Source organism: Taurulus bubalis (assembly GCF_910589615.1).
Source record: "Taurulus bubalis genome assembly, chromosome: 7".
Classification (NCBI taxonomy): domain Eukaryota; kingdom Metazoa; phylum Chordata; class Actinopteri; order Perciformes; family Cottidae; genus Taurulus; species Taurulus bubalis.
The window spans coordinates 24,421,333-24,438,808 of NC_136595.1; the positions used below are offsets into that span (position 1 = coordinate 24,421,333).

At 45.6% G+C, this 17,476-nt stretch overlaps 1 protein-coding gene across 1 annotated transcript in view; it reads left to right on the top strand.

Annotated features, from left to right (window-relative positions):
* The window catches only part of ncanb (neurocan b), a gene marked incomplete at its 3' end in the record, with an annotated part of 105,001 nt that overhangs the window by 13,176 nt on the left and 74,349 nt on the right, over positions 1–17,476 (top strand). The window contains exons 2-7 of the mRNA XM_079220826.1: positions 296–519; positions 625–793; positions 5,087–5,261; positions 7,058–7,185; positions 10,262–10,555; positions 11,589–12,404. Coding sequence (XP_079076952.1) covers positions 296–519; positions 625–793; positions 5,087–5,261; positions 7,058–7,185; positions 10,262–10,555; positions 11,589–12,404 — 1,806 coding nt within the window. The remainder of the gene's footprint in view (positions 1–295; positions 520–624; positions 794–5,086; positions 5,262–7,057; positions 7,186–10,261; positions 10,556–11,588; positions 12,405–17,476) is intronic.

Here is a 17,476-nt window from a genome sequence, read left to right on the forward strand (position 1 = left end):
ATTTGTTGTGTGCATTCATTAACATTGGGACTATACGGCCCACACTGTTCAGGTTGCACAGTAATGGCTTGCTGGATCAATGACAGATAATCACAGAACCACAGTGAGACATGCTTTCTCCTTTACTCCAGAACCAGGAGGATCTGATGGAACAAAGGAATCTTGAAAGGAAAGCGTGTTTTCCGCAACAAGAAGCAATTAACTGACGTCTTTTCAGTGGAATGAGAAATAGCGTCCTGTGGCTTAATTTAAAAAATGGCATTGATTGTGTTCTCCTCTCCTCCCCTCCTGGCAGGCGTAGCCAACGCCAACACTGTGGTGAATATGCGGAAGGTGACCCATCAGACCATTAGCGAGGAGCTGTCCCAAACCGTTCTCCTCCCCTGCCTCTTCACCCTCCGTCCCGGTGCCTCCCATGAGCCCCCCAGGATCAAGTGGACCAAGGTTTGGGGCCAGAGAGGCTCCGACGGCCAGCAGAAGGAACAGTCGGTCCTGGTGGCCAAAGACAATGTGGTCAAGGTACAATAATGAATGCGATGGATCACCACTGTGAAATATTTGGTGACACGCTTCTTTAGAAAAAAAACAAATTGTCTCCCTCTCTCGGTTTGACTCTTCCCTCAGGTGAAGAAGGCCTTCCAGGGTCGCGTGACGCTGCCTGGTTACAATGGCAACCGCTACAACGCCAGTCTTGCTCTGTCAGGGCTACGCTCCAGCGACTCTGGTCTGTACCGCTGTGAGGTCGTGGTGGGCATCAGCGACGAGCAGGACACGGTTCCCCTGGAGGTCACAGGTGAATAAAATGACAGTTTGGGCTGATAGTAAGGCAGCCATTTTGAATTGAGGTCACACTTGTGGGACAAAACGTCGTGCTGGAATAAACTTAGCTTTATGCTAGTTGCACTAAACAAACAAAATGATGTGCTGCCCAATGTATTACAACTGTATTTATTTCACAGAATTGTATATATACTTTTTCTTCACATTTTGAGGAAACTATTCATAGTCAGGCTTCCTCATGTAGCTAACTTAGGATCGCTAGCCGCTACAAGCTAGTGCACTCGCTAACTTCCTAAGAGTTGTTCTTAAGAATTATTATGTATTTTCTAACTAAATGATGGAGACAACCCAACAACCCAACAACTATTCAACCTGTCTCCAGGTCATGAAGCTTTATGGTTGCAGCGCTAATTATCACTTGTTGTTAGCATACATTTGCAGAAGCTAACGCTTTACTGAAACCAACACAGTCGTGACCAGGTACCATACAAGATAATGTTGAAACCATACATTGTATTTGCATTAAAGTGGTTTAATTAAACAGAAGAAAAAAAAACTGTTAACAGAGAACATTTTAAATATTCCTTGAGGAGGTATAGCTATCGCTAGCCCAGGGACAAGGCTAGTAACGATGACCAAGAAGGGTTCTGAATTAATGAAAGTAGAATCCCCTTGCTGTTATTACTTGTTTTAATCAGTAATATTAACACTGGACAGTCACACCACTAAAGCGTTATTGGAACAGAGAGAAAGATTAAGCAAGCTTGTGCTACTACCCTCGCAAACCTCATTATTTCTGTGATTCTTTATCGTCTCGTTTCAAATATATTATCATCCTCAACAAGATGATGAGGCATGTGATATAAAGTAATTAACACTGTTTATTTAATTCTCTGAGTTATGCATGTTTTTAGCTACATAATGTCCAGAATTAACAGTCTTTGGTTGTGTCCAGCTCTCCCAGCGCTTTCAAGGTCTGCCACTATGAATAATAATGACCCTGTTTTCCATGTCAGGCTAATATGTCTATTACACCCAGGGTTGTGTACTGCCTGTGTAGTGTATGATGATGTGGAAAAAGGTGAGGAAACTAGAACACATTAAACATCATTGACCTCGGCCACTCAGGTGCCGTTCATGCACTGAAAGCCTAATGAACCCAATAAGGTAGGAACCCAGCAGTGTACGCTGTTGTCAAATAGTGTTAACTCCGAGCGCTTTGTATGGCTCTCGGTGGCTTAACTAAATGGGCAAACCACTTACTGCCTCATCTGTATCGAGGACACCCGCATTTGTGGAATTACCAGACTACCTGGAGGTGGTTCACTGTAGTACTGCGACTGTGGCTCAGTGGTGAACAGGGTCGTCCTTCAATCAGAGGATCGGCGATTTGATCCCCGGCTCCGCTAGCCCATGTCGATGTGTCCTTGAGCAAGACACTTAACCCTAAATTGCTCCCGCAGCTGCGCCTACTGTGTATGAATGGTTGATAATCCTGATGTGGGACCTTGCATGGTAGCGTCTCTCATCAGTGTGTGAACGGGTGAATGATGTCATGCAGTGTGAAAGCGCTTTGAGTGGTCGAAAGACTAGAAAAGCGGTAAAGGGTCCAGTACAACCATAATTATGTTGTCAGGGTATTTCAGCTGCAGCGCTTTCATCAGATCGTTCCCAGGTCACTCACTATTTTTGATAATAAGCTATTATTATTATAATGACTCACAGGGATGACACAAGGCATTATCCACCATACACTATGCACAAATCCATGCTAAGTGCTAACATCAGCTCCAAAGGCCCAGTAGCCTTATTATTTCACACAGCACTCTACAATAGATGAATCGTCCGTCATTGAGAGTAACCCAGATAGTCTCCACTCATTTCCCTGCGTACAGCTCACATGCAGGAATGCATCAGCTTGTGGGAACGAGGCCTTTATAATTCCAGTTTTTCAACAAGGAGGCTGTCTAATTTTCTTAAACAAGTGGATCACCTCATCTTTCTCCATAAGAGCAGCCCGACATCCAGTCAGCAGGGGCCCCTGTCATGATGCTATGGAGACCCTGCATCCCTCCCCCTCTTGGCCAATCGATTAGCGCGCTATGAAAACCACTCCTTCAGAGAGAAACCAATTACGTAGCTGGCGAGGACTCGCCATCTCCAGGGCTTAGTCTTAATTGGCAGTCACGCTACACGGCAGACCACAGCCGTCCTCACACTAATTCTACTGAGTGCTTAAAGTATTAATTAGCAGGTATTGATACTGCCCGGCTATATCAATATCATATTAATCCACACTGCTCTTCTCATAGAGCAATGTGTGTGTGCCTAAGCCTCGACGAGATGTCCTTCCTCTCTTGCCATCTCTTTCGTAATTTCTCCCCTGCTGCCTCTGTCTTACTCGCTCCCTGTTTAGTCTCCATTTTATTTTCTTTCTCGTGGCACATATTGACCGGTCAATCGGCTGTGTCGCACCAATTACTGGACTGTGCCGTTTATAGCGGTTTGGACATATTGATGGTACCGTGGTGAAAAGCATATAGTAATCGTTTAACTTCAAGGTAGTTTTTTGCACTTTATTTGCTTGTTTTACATGTCAGTTGTGATTTGATTTGTGCAGTATAGGTAGTTAACAATAGATTTGTTGATTCAAATCACGAGCATACCTTCTTCTTCTTCTTCTTCATATTAAATTGCATTCAGAGAGAGCTTAACCGCCAACATTCGACAGCAATTGTCGCCTGCAAAAATATTTCCCGGCTTGTTTGCTCACTTGACAATCGTATTAAAAGTGAATAAAATTGAATGTGATTTTGCTTTTACTTGCTTGTCTGTGGCCCCTGTTTAATGCATGGTGGAAAATACACCCTTCAGGGTACTCACAGTGAACTGCATTATGCCAGACCTGACAGTGTAAATGCACCGACACAAGTAGCAAGTGTAAGTATTGAAGAATGCAAATTGAGACACAGCAAATGTTCTCACAAATCCATTACCCTAGCCCTGCTTTGACTTGAAACAGAGTAAAGCTTATACTATATCAATGTAGTGTACGAACCAATATTGCCAAGGGAACCCAACTGCTCAACAGTGCTACAATGGGGGCAGCGCACATTCAACAAGCATAGGGCCTACAAATGGTTCCTCCCTGTGGAGGCTGTCTGTGGGAACGTGTGAAGACGCAGAGGGTAAAAATAGAGGCATACGGGGCTCAACCTTCATGTGGAATAAGACTGGGTTCCCCATACTGAGAGGAGACCCATTTGTCTCAAGTGTACGTATTAGCCAGCGAGCTTTGCATCTCCCGTTTGGACCAGATTCCACTAACCTCCAAGGAGAGTGGATGGAAACTGAAAAATTAGGAGAAAAGAAACAGAGCAAAAAAAAAACCAGAGGATTTCTGCACCACGTTTTAGTGCAGAGGAGAATAACACCACAGCGACAGAGCGGCTCCATGGGCTGCTGGTTTTGCGGTCCAGGTCCTGCTTTGTATAAGCGGCCGCAGCCCGGAGTGCTAATGCCCAAATTGCCATGCAGGCCTCCATCTCGCAGGAATCTCTCTGTCACTCTCCCAGACAAAGCCAGCGAAGATAAAGGACCCGTGTTAGCGGCCAGACGCCCATCGGCTTTCATGTCGCCGGATGCTCCTCGTGGGGAGCAGCGCTGCGTGAATGGCAGGCACAGGTGGGAGGTGAGGCAGCGCAAGATGGACACTTCTGAAGCTAATCCTGTCCCATTTAAATGAAATATATGCCCCTTTCACAGCAAAGAGAATTGTGTCTCACTTTATTCCCAGTTGATTTATTTTTTTGCTACTCTTTTTGCATTCCTGTCTCCCCATTCTTCTGCCTCCGTGGTTCAATATGTGAAGCATATAATACAGGCGTCTCCTCGAATTCGGCGTATCTCTATTTCTACCTTCTTTGTCTTTCCATCACGAGTGCGGCGGCAGGCGTCGGTGGCTAGCAGGGTGACATTGTGTGTGTGTGTGTGTGCACTGGTAAAGCAGCAAAATAGACATCGCCGCTGTTTGTCATACACTGTATCCAAGGGCAACGTCTCTTCCCTCCAACGATAAGCCCACCGACTCTCGGATGCAAATGAGATTCACGCGCGCGGGTTGCTGAACCTGAAATGTTTGTTTCCCTCCGACGCAGACGGAACAGCGTCTTGCACGATTGCGTTTTAAACGCCGCGAGGTCGCACTTCATACATATTCCCGTGACCCCTAGAGGCTCGCAGAGGTCGTGCATCCACGTGGTTGTTTTTTTTTCCTCCCTGACATGCTCTCACAATTCGCTTCCAGGTGTGGTGTTTCACTACCGGGCCCCCCATGACCGGTACGCCCTGACCTTCGCCGACGCCATGAGAGTGTGTGTGGAGAACTCGGCCGTCATCGCGACGCCGGCCCAGCTGCAGGCCACCTTCGCCGACGGATATGACAACTGCGACGCCGGCTGGCTGTCTGACCAGACTGTACGGTGAGGAACTGAGCTTCCTTCCACAGGTCCAAAAAAGCTAAATGTATAGTTGGTTGCAATTGGATTAACTCTTATTAGAGGACACTCTTTACTGTCACTATGGTTACTGCTCCTTTGCTTAAATGGTAGCTGAGAAGGCAACACAATCTGAGATCCAGGGGGCAGAACATGCATTCTTATAGTGCGCTTATTATCCCAAACATTGCAGCTGCATCTTAGTATATCCTGCTCCGGATAGTAGTTAGCAGTCGTGGGCTGAGAGTAGCAAGGTTTGCTGGCAGCTCTTTTAAAACCTCCATCAGTCAGTTGTTTCAGCCGGATATTTTTTTTTAGAATTTGCCACATGATCAAACATTGTACAAGCAATAAATGCACTCTGCCGCTGAAATAAATACGTCTGAAAACGGAGGACGTGCTCTGTAGAAGTGTGAAGCATGGCAACGTGCGAGCCATTTAGATCTGTTTGGAGTTTTTATGAACACAAAATTGTGCTACATAATTGGACCTAATTGCTTGTTTGCACACTGGAAAGGCAGTTAACTACAGCTGCCCCCTCGGAGCTGTCTGTCAGGCTGCCTCGTGTGCTTCAGTCTGCCACCTTCCATAAAGTCCCTTGTAGCATTACCAGTCAGAGCTCGTCTCTCAACGCTGTTCCCCGCATCTACATTTCAAATCGCTGTTGCTCAAGCAGATTGACTGTTTTCTCCTTCCGACAGTTTCTCACAGCCTTCCCGCGGCGCCGCTTCCTTCTTCCCATTTCTTTTTCACCTCCTTCCGTCCTACGCTCCCTTTTGTTTTCGCTTCGGGAGTTATCTAATTGGTCCAGATCCAGGAGGCCCCGGCTGCACATCAGCCAGGAGGAATGCGTCCAATTAATGCGCTGGAGAAAGAAAAAAATACAGACATCAACCATCAGCTTCATCTGCCCCGCCAAGCAGAAAGGAAAGAGGCTTGAAACCAGAAACATTACAAGGCCCGGTCCTCTTGTTTGAGAGGCCGGATGTGCATCTTACGGCATGTGCTGTTGTGTCTGTTCCTAGCACTTCACAAGTCCCCGTGTGCCCAGCGTAATCTTTTAATCAGCCTCTTTGCCTCTGCTGCTTGAATCAATGTTCTCGTGGAATAATTGCTCAGTTGGAGCCGGAATATAGATCGCTGTTTTCTCCGCCCCGACAGGCACGCCGAGCCTCTGAAGGAATTCCTGATTCTTTTCAACCTCTCCTTGTATTCCTACCTCACACTTCCGTTTCTCTCTCGGTCTCTCTCTCTCTCTCTCTCTCTACTGGAAATCTTATATTTACAAGAGCATTAAACACCTTTCGAAAAACAATTTCAAGTGAAGCGATAGGATGGGGTCGTTCTTTTCCGTGAAACTCGCACTTTGGGCAGAATAATTACAGGAAGCAAGATACTGTATCAATTGAAGTGCTTCCTGAGGTTCTTGTGAATGTAATGAATGTTACTGTATAACTCGCGTTGGCATTTCAGCCAGTTTCAGGTGGGAATGTGTGTGTTTATTCTTGTTATTCATTGGGTAATGCATTTTGGGTAATCTCTGGGAGGGAGATTACCTTAAATTTAAACTCATTGCATTCCGGGCAGGAAATGATAAAAGTGTAGCTCAGTTTTCATCTCCTTCTGTGTGTGTGTGTGTGTGCGTGTGTGTGTGTGCGTGTGTGTGTGTCGTCCACGGGGAGCCGAGTCTGTCTGCGGCTGCCTTTTTCATGGCCGGGCTATATTAATCTCCCTTTTCTGTTTCCCTCGCTCACACTCTCCTTCCTCCGTCTCTCCAATAGGTATCCCATCCAGTCGCCTAGACCCGGTTGCTATGGCGATCGCGAGGACTCACCTGGAGTCCGTAACTACGGCGATAAGTCCCCCGATGAGCTGTTTGATGTCTACTGCTTTGCCAAACAGCTTCAAGGTAGGCGGCGGGAGCTTTCGGCCAATGCATTTTGGGTTTCGTCCTGCGTTGGGTCCACTGACACGTAGCTTTAGCCTCTTTCTTTTAGCACAATGTCCATTGTTTCTAACGTGGAACATCTGCCACCACTGTCATTATACACTGCTGTGCTAGCGTAACTAAAAGGGATGGGGCTCATATCCTTTTAAACTCCACTAAATCTAAAGGTTATGGATTTACAACTACTTTTGGTTGAGGAAGATGGAACTCTTTATTCAATCTCATCAATGTCCACATAACTGGAGGCCTCCGTTCCTCCATGTAGTGTTGCACTGTTTATTGTTTAGGGTGAACTCAAAGTTTCTGGTTGGCTTTTGCTCCTTTGCCACTCGTACATGGCATACTCCCCACTGTAAAGCAAGCGAGCCTCTGTCTGTGTGTGTGTGTGTGTGTGTGTGTGTGTGTGGATGTGTGTGTGTCCATTCGATCCACTACGCACTCGGCGGGTGTATTGCTGGGGACCCCGGGACGTGCAGTGTCAACGTTGGTGCAGTTTAGATAGCGCTGTGTGCGGGGGCGGGGCTTCAGGCCATGGCATCTGCGTCGGGCATTTTTACAAGACGTGGCTTGTTGACTGCAGTTCCTGTTTGCTGCTGGATGCTGGAAATTGCTAACATTACAAGATAAGATAAGATGTACTTTATTGTCCCGCAGGGAAATTTCTTTACTTCCGTGGGGGCAAACGAGCAATGAGGTTCTTGAGAACGGCCACGTACCCCAACAGGCCCTGCACTAGTATATCCAACGCCCGCTTTCTATTATGGCAGTGTAAGACCATCTATTATGGCCATCACCTGCTGTCACTCCTGCCACTGATGCTATTAGACTGTAGCACCTCATGAACCCAACCTCTGCCCCCAGCATGCACCTTCAGACTCTGAATTTAGGTTCCTGGAGCGAAAATTATTATTATCACTCCCCACATCCCGCTGTGTTGACCTTTTTGCGGTTTCCTTTTTGGGGGGGGTGTCACAGCCTAAAGGCCAGACATCCGCGCTGCACGTATTCTGCATTCACATTATCATCAAGTCCGCGACAGTGGACAAACTGAAATACTGTGAGGGGTTTGTGATATTTGCATATTCCAGTGAACAATCAGAAGCGCAGCAGGCTTTTTGAACACAATCAGACACGCTGCAGGGGTTAGTCTTTCTGGGTCACTTGCTGTGAGCTGGTACGTCCACAACTGTTATTAAGCATAATAGTAGTAGTTACAGTACCAGAGCTATTATAGGTACGAACAGCCCGCCTGAGTTGCTGAGCAGAAAAGATTGCATGACCACCTGTAGACTTTGTATCCAGAAGATGACAATTTCATTCAGGGACATCATCAACCTGATTGAACAATCAGAAGATAATTGTCTTTAATCAAACTCAGCTGACACATAGCTGGTGTTTTAGCTCTTATTCTGTAAAATAAATAAATAAATAACAACAAGGAAAAGCTCAATTCATTATCTCTGTTGTCAAACACAAAATCATGTTCCTTTTCTCTCTCTCTGCATGGTTTGGTTTACTGTATCAGACGTTTAATTTTGGCTAATTTTATTAAAATGTTCACAGTCATAATTAATTTAGTATTCTATCATACATCAGTATTGATTAGCCTCCAGGTTCGAAAAGTAGCAGGGGGCGACTGCTCCAGTTGCAAAAAGAAGTCAGATTGTATAGAAGTCTATGGGAAAATGACTCTACTTCTCTCTTGATTTATTCCCTCAGTAAACATTGTAAACATGAGTTTATGTCTCAATCTCTCAATACAGCATGATGTTCATTTAGTAAATTATGGTCATTTAGAGTCAAACAGACCATAAAGCAAGGGCTTTAGGGGCGGGGCTACATTTTGATTGGCATGTCGCTACCGCAGCGTTGTCGGTCTGGGAGTGGTTCATGTTTTCAACCCTTTCACATTGAGTTCTCAGGTCATGAAAGTTAAGTTAACTTATAAATGCCTTCATCAGATTTGGGTTGTTCTTAGCTCCACCCCCTAAAAAAATAGCGAGAGACAAAAAGCCGAACTCGATGCTTCAAAACCACAGTCCACGAACTAATAGGTGACGTCATGGTGACGACGTCCACTTCTTATATACGGCCTATCCTAACACCATTCTGCCTTTTTTTTCGTTCGGGTTCGCATCTTCACCCCTTTACCTTCCACATCCCAGTTCATTACATCACCGCCACCATTATTTACGTTTACCTTGATTCTCCTGGATCCCCAGATCGAACTTCATCTGTTCTCTGCTCCTCATTCCCACTGTCCACTCCTGCAGCTCATATGTTTTTCATCACACACTGAAGTGCCAGTGGATCCTCCGATCACATTTTATCTGTGCTGCTCAGAAACAGTGGTCCTCTTGAACTCCTTCTGTGTGACTTGCTCTGGTCCTATTTTTGCATCACTATTGCTTCTTCTTCTCCTTCAGTTTCAGTGTACCAGCCTTCCTCTTAGATTCCTCTTTGCATCTGCTTTGAATTCAAAGAACTGTCTTGATATAGTCCGTCCTTTGAATCACTTTTTTTATTACTTTCATGCAAAAAAATCAATGAATTCTCATGCATAGAAAGTAAAAATATGTTTTGATCACACTACTTCAAGACTGTGCCTCTTATTGCTTTGACAAAGTTGACAAAAGAAGAAAAGGAAAATGTATGAAATGTAATGTCTTTAAAGTAAATGAAGACACAGACAGACAGACAAACGTTTATACCTAGTCTATTTAAAAAAAACACACACACAACACCACCTTTTGTACATATACCGTATGTATAGTGTTTTCATATTTTATATTTTTTTGTTTTTATTTTCAAAACTGACTCAGAGAGCCCTGGACAAAACATTCCTGGACTGTTGGTCTAGGCACAAATGGCAAAATTAAAAACCTTGAACCTTGAACCTTAAACGTAGCTTCATCACTTTGTACAACCAAACAAACCGCAAAACAAACTCTCCAAAACCTATACTATCAATAAAGACGTAGTCTGAGGTCTGAAATGCCCTCAAACTGAACTCCTCGTCTCTCCTCTCCTTCTCCAGGTGAAGTCTTCCACTCCTCCATGCCGGAGAAGTTGAGCCTGGCCACGGCCTCCACCCACTGCCACTCCCTGGGCGCCCAGCTGGCCACCGTCGGGCAGCTCTACCTCGCCTGGCAGGCCGGCCTGGACCAGTGCGACCCCGGCTGGCTCGCCGACGGCAGCGCCCGCTACCCCATCAACGTGCCGCGGAGAAACTGCGGCGGAGACGAGCCCGGGGTGCGGACCGTCTACAACAACGCCAACCGCACCGGCTTCCCCGACACCACGGCCCTGTACGACGCCTTCTGCTACCGAGGTGAGGCCGTCATTGTGGTAATTGCCATGGCGACAACGACACAGGGGTCCGAGGGCTCTACTTCTGGCTTTTTTAATTAGCGCCGACATGTTTGTGTCACACATGAAGTAGCTGCGAAGAGATTGTGCGAGGTTTGTGTTCCCTGGTGGAGTTAAGGGCTTGTGTGAAGTGAAGCCTGAGAGATAGATGGAGAGAGCATGAATTAGTGGCTCTGTGTCTGACCTTTGATCATGAGCCAACTGAGACTGGAGTTAGTATAGTTTCGTCTTCACTTTGGATGGACTTTACACCACACTTACACCACATTCTGTCCACTAATATTATACTTTGTAGATGATCCAGCCTATGATTCTTCGTCTGGAGCTTGTTTTCATTTTTCTGGCTGCCATTGGTCGCACTACAGACTGATGTTTCACGATTGCATTTCCACACATAGGGGGGAAAAAATAAATGACATTTTCATCCCTCACAATGTCAGCTTATGAAATTTTCATCGAAGCGAAACATCTACATAACCCAATCATTTTTAAGTAAACAGGAACAGCATGTGAGCCGAGCAGCGGAGCATTTGTCAAAACAAACAGCTGATGGATGAACCTCCACACTGCATCAACCAAGCCGCGTGCACGTTGGCATTAATATTTAAAACAAATGCTGTCTTTCAGATAAGTAAGCGTTGATGAAAACGATAATATGTTTTGTTTGATAGAGTGAATTTGGTTCATGTAGATAATATTGTCGATGCAATCTCATTAATATGGCATGAACACAATAGCTGCGTGTTTGTTCATTTGAAAGCGATTGGATTTTGTGGTTGAATAATCCGAGCCGTTGTAAAACTTTGTCAGTCTATTGCCGAGCAGCATGCCCTGGATTTAATCTTGTTGGAGTAGCAATAACAGGTTCACCGCAGTGGGAGGAGAGAGGGAAAGCGAGGCTCTGTGTTGTGCAGCGGCAGCAGATAAAACAGGTCAAGTGGGGGAAAAAAAGTGATGTTTCTTTTGGTGAAATGTCGCTTGATGTTGTGTTGCAGCCCTCCAGCCGGCAGGGGTCCAGGCTGCAGAGGCACAGGCTTTGTACCAGGACCCCGACCCCGCAGCAGAGCCCGTCTCCTCAGTCCTTGAAGACCAGCGCGGCGACCCTTTCCCCAAGACGTCCAACTGGACCGGCTTTGTTGACTCGGACAACGCAGGAGTCCACTCCAACTCCTCCGAGATCTCTGAAGAGCACGTCGTCATCCACCTCAGGCCGGAGGAGGACTGGGGGGGGAAACCGGAGGAGTCTGATGACACAAAGACGAGCAACGCCGTGGGCCTCACTGACCTGGACATCCTGGAGAGCCACGGAGGCTCAGCTCACGAAGAAGAAGATGGCGGCTATTTTGGATCGTCCCCGACATTATCATCCATGGCCTCTTCCACTCCCCAGTCGCAGACTAGTAACAGTGTGTTGGCTGAGTTTGTCAACACTCTGATGAAGCCCTTCAGGTACTGGAGAGGGGGTGAGGAGGCGGAGGAGACAGAAACGGGGCCGCCGTTTGCCGAGGAAACAGCAGGGGAGAACCAGACGCAGGGAGAAGCGTCCAGCAGAAACCTGAGTTTACCGAAACCCAGTGGGAACAAGGGCAGCGTGGACAATGCCATCATGGAGCACAGGAGTGGCAGTTTCTCCTTCAGGACTCCTACCAGTGGACTACAGAATCCAGAGGAAGGTCTGTCCGAGCAGGAGAAAGAGGTGACGCCGCTGATTCGATTGGTGCCTGCAGTCCAAAGCCCGGGGCAAAATGACACCTCCACCCAGCCGGGAGAAGGAGCCTCCAGCACGTCTGCCGACGACCCGCCATCCAACGGTATGAGCTCCGCGTTTTCATCTTTGTATGTGTATTTTAATTCACTTTTTAAACTAATAACCGAGTATGAAATTGAAATAGAAATGAGGGTGAATTGAAACGGTTCTATTTCAAATAGAGGCCTCATGCGTTTACCGTAAATGTCGCTGGGAATTATAAGATCCGTTCATGTCGTGCTTTTTTAAACAGTCTCAGTCTCTCGATTGCACTCTCTCTGCTTTTCCCTGGAGCATGCCATGAGTTATTCCTCCGCAGGGCAATTTGAAGTAGCGCTGTAGATTTAATTAAACTGTAATTGCAAACAAACAAAAGGGCCATGCCACATACAGTAATGCAACATGTAGGAGTGGGGACCTCATTCTCATACTCGTATATCGACAGAGTGCTTTGTTTACAGAACAGGCTGTCAGAAAGAGCTAAGCTGGAATTTGGATCTACTTTGCAGTAAAAGGTTTGCTCGTAATGTTCGTCTTAAAGCAGAGCTACATCACAAATTACGGCTCATTTTTAGAAATCTGAGAAGTCAGAAATTAAAACAATGACTGGCATTAGCTGTGCAGAATAAATGAAACAGATGAGCAAAACAAAGCAAAGGTTTTAAGAAGTCTGTGTTCAGACCATAGAAGACCATGTGGGCGTCTCCTGCCGTCGCCATCTCACAGTGCCGACGCCTTCCAACGCTAATCCATAAAGACGTGGATCATCAGGGGAGCTGAGGAGACAGCTAGCAATTAGCAACCTTTGCTATTTAAAAATTCACCCTGTACAGTTGTCATAAATGTGAATATTACGAAGGTTGTAAACATGTTTATTTCTGCTATAAAGTTGGGCATTTTAACATAGAGGTCTATGAGGATTGAATTGCTTTTGGAGCCGGCATCTGGTGGCCATTAGAGGAACTACACTTCCGCGATGGTTACATTTTTTTGGAGGAGGAGCAAGTGTGTGTGTGTGTGTGTGTGTGTGTGTGTGTGTGTGTGTGTGTGTGTGTGTGTGTGTGTGTGAGCTGAGGAACCTGAAAGGTAACATCACCAGTGGAGTGAGTTACCCTCAGGAACGGTGCCGTACAACACATCCAGGGATAGAAAAGGTCACCAAGGTCACCGCTCACGTCTTCTTAAATGCACCGTGGCACCAAACCCCGGATCACTTCCTCTGCATGGTAAACTACGGCGATAAAGGTAGACTACTGAGTAGAGGAACGGCCCCCGACTGTAAGGTTGCTGGACCAAAAACCACCAAGGGAAAGCCAAATCCCAGCCCATAATCAGATCGTCGGCCCAAAGTAGACAAATTTACCGGAGAGGAGCGGAAAAAGGAAAGTGTAGCACCGCCTTGGGTGGACGGAGGCAGCTCTGCTTTTAATGGCCACCACAAATAACACATCCTTGGCAGCAGCTTAAGGGGAGGATACAATAAAAGACTTAAGAGTCTCACACAGACATCCTAAGAATGATTCAATAAAGCTGATAGGCTTTTCTTACCGACCGAATGCCGACTTTATTAATTTAAATACTCACCGCTGTGCTACCTGGAATCCGATGCCAACCACCACGGTATTAATGAAACCCCCAGCTTTATGCATTATTCACCACCATATCCAATTAACGCGGAGGTTGGGCCGCGTCGCCGTCCGCTCTCACCTCCATCTACGCCTCTGCCAATTATGCCCCGGCTCTCTGAAGGTAGGCAGTAATGATCACCGCAGCGAGGAAGAGCAACGAGGGAAACGGGGGATGAGCGAGGAAGAGGGAAGAGGAAGGGGGGGAGGTGTTGAAACGGGGTGTCGAGGATGAGTCGCTTTCTGTCTTTAATGTTGCCGGGATGGAAAGCTGCCCAGCTGATGTCTCTTCTTAAACTAGCATCAGTGAGCTGAGTTAACTCTGTTATTGCACGCCGCAGGCTTTCCTTTGGATCTCGCGCTGCTTAGTAACTGATGGTGCCACGTTGCCTCTTTGATTGAGGATGGAGAGAGGGGCAAAAAAGCTCTGAGCACATCCAAGAAACATCGGAATTTAAACATTGATTAAGATTATTTTCAATATTAAAAAAAGGCCTCTGAATGTAGATGACTTGAATGATCTCCCCTGCGGATCAAAATATATTTTGGGGGTATTTTATTGAATGATTTTGAGCTCCTCGTGGAGCGAAGCGGCTCCAATAAACGGCGGTAGAATTTGAATGAGCTCGACATGCAAGACCTTGACTGACTGATGGAAACCGGCCGGTCTCGTCAGCCCCAGACACTGAATATATGTGATGGAACACTGTGTGCTCAATGTCATGATTCACATGCAATAACTTCTCCTCTGCCTTTTTTTTTTTATAGATACATAATCTTTTTATTGGACGCCATATCTGCAAACAGAGGTGGCTTCGCTGCCAGCTCTCGCTCCGTGTGTCTCTCTCATTGTCAGCCTCCACTCTCACAATTTAATATCATGTCCGCCTGACCCGGGGGATTCTCTCAGCCTGTTTACTCCAGTAAAGTGGAGTCAACACAGCAGAACCACTCGCAGTGGAAGCACACAATTACCGTCTGAACGGGGGTTTATTAGAAGTTTGCTTTGCCACATTTCAGCGCCGAGCTCCACCGCCGACAGATTTGCAGTGTCGGTGCCGAACTTAAACCGCGCTCAAATCATCCAAACCGAGTGCTAATTGTCTCATTTTATTTATTACACGGGTCATTACGTAGCTGATCACACCAGATTAATGTGTTTAATTATTCTCACTTTCATCGGAGTGTGTAGTAAAAGTATGTAATTAGCTATTTGGGTTATTAATACGGCAATTACGGCGGTCTACATGGTTCTTCTAGAGATGAACCTCAGGCTCATAAACCTCACTCGGGCATAAGGCAACAGCGGACCTTCTGAATAATTTACACACATCTTTTTTAAATATTTCATGCATGGACATACTCGTGTATGTTTTCCCCCTCGGGGAAATTTGTTAATTTGTTGTGCCGGGTTGCATTGCCGCAGCATTGCTGTGCTTTTCAGGCCCGTTAACTGAACTGAGGAACGGCCGAACCGAGCTGAGCGATGATGATGAGAGGAACACTAGCCGGGGCCTCTCAGTGTCACACACACACACACACACACACACACACACCAGGCGTGAGTCACACATGCCGACGGAATGAATTATTGATGGTGTAGACAGTGTCTGGTTTAAAGCCGTAAACTGATAAGGTACATTGGGCCACTTCATTTAAATAAACAGGTTGAGATGGAGCTTGTCGCGGTGAAAGTCATTTATTTAGTTATCGCGTTGAAAGAGCTGTGGTGGTTTTTTTTTTTCCACATGGCTTCTCCCACCGCAGGAAAGTACGATTCTGCGGGAAGTTGTTTGGGGTAAAAGAATCCACGGGGGAATAAGAAAACAGGGACAGGGAAGAGAAGTGTGAAATTACTTTGAATACATCCTTCCATCCCTTTGGTGTGTTGGTGTGTTGGTGTGTTGGCGTCATCTTCGTCTAAAAACTCCAGCGGCTTTGGTAGCCGCACTGATCAGCTCCACTGGCGAGGAAAGAAGCCACAAAAACATCCAATTTACAGTAAATTACAGAGAACTGCTACTTTTAGTTAATCAAAAAGTCTACAGCCTAAAAGAACGAAGGGAGAGAAGAGACATTGAACCTAACTCCCAGTTCCCTTTGAAGGTCTTTTGCATATGGACGTCCTTAAGAAACTTCACAAACCACATGTTTGTATTAGACGCCTAATAAAAAAACGTCTGTTGGGATATTTGATGTTTTAACACATAGAAGGTCACTATAGCTCCTTTTGAGAAGAGAAAATCGAATATTAAAATGAATATAGGATCCCATTTCTGCGTGTAAAACAAAATGTGTACAAAATAAATTATTCATTGGAATGAAGACAAATTGCAACTGATTTTTGGAGGTTGCGGTGCAGCAAGACAGCTTTGGGGAAACAAATAAAGTTTCACATGGAATGAGGTATCTGCAAAATAAAGTTTTATTGTTGAGGTTTAGGACCAATTTAGTTCGGTTCTTAATGGGATTATTTGATGCTAAAAATAGAAGTGACTGGAACACTTTTATAGGAAATATTGTGGAGATAAGATGTTGGATGGGATCCTTAATGAATATAAATTGTGTGTCAAAGTCAGAACAGTTTTGTTTGTGCTCATCCTCCCATGTAACAGTCAATATTTGGCAATATTTGTATTAAAAGCATGGGGGTTGATGTCCAGCCACAATACCTAAAGATGTTTATTTATGTCTTTGGTTGTTGCTCATTTGGTTATGAAAACAGAAATAGCTTCAAGTTTCAAAGTTGTGTTTTAAACGTAATAGTAGTAATAGTATTGTTTGTTCCATGACGCTCTATAAACAGGTGGGACACCGTCCTAATGGATGTGCTCCTAATTCCTCAAGAGGCAATAGACAAGGTGTTTTGCTTTAACTCATCATCATGAATGATTGATTGCGCAATGTACCGGCCTTAAAATAATGAGGCCTTGCTTTCTCTATGCAGTCCTGTCTGCCACCAGGAACGATCTCCCGGGAAATAAGGCTCCGTTTTAAAAACAGAAGGCAGAGTTTCCTGTCCCTTTTCCAGTTTGCATGACGTCGACGCTTATAGTTGTTGTGTCGGTTGCTGTTTTGAGAGGGAGAGAGGAAGAAGGAGAGAGCCAGTGCTGTTGGCAGTCGAATCATTAGAAATGTATTACAATATCATTTAATTCAATATATTCTTGCTTTCTCCCTGTTGGTTTGAATTATTGAGGCTTTGAGAGAGTTTTTGCTACAATAATCCCACTTGTCTATTCCATTTCACACACTTTCTAAACAGACCTGAGTTTACTTCACGAATCCCAAATAGATGGGAAAAGAAAAGAAGAAAATTTGCAGTAAAAACAAACCATGACGTGATCCACACACGACCGGGCAGCGCTCACACCGCTGATCCGGGCAGACTCCTGTTTTCGTAATCATCCTGAAACTGAGCTCCCTGTAACAGTTACATGGGGCTCATGTAAGCCAGGCTTTAGTTTTAATTGCTAATTCTACATCCATAAAATTAAATCCACCCCCGTCC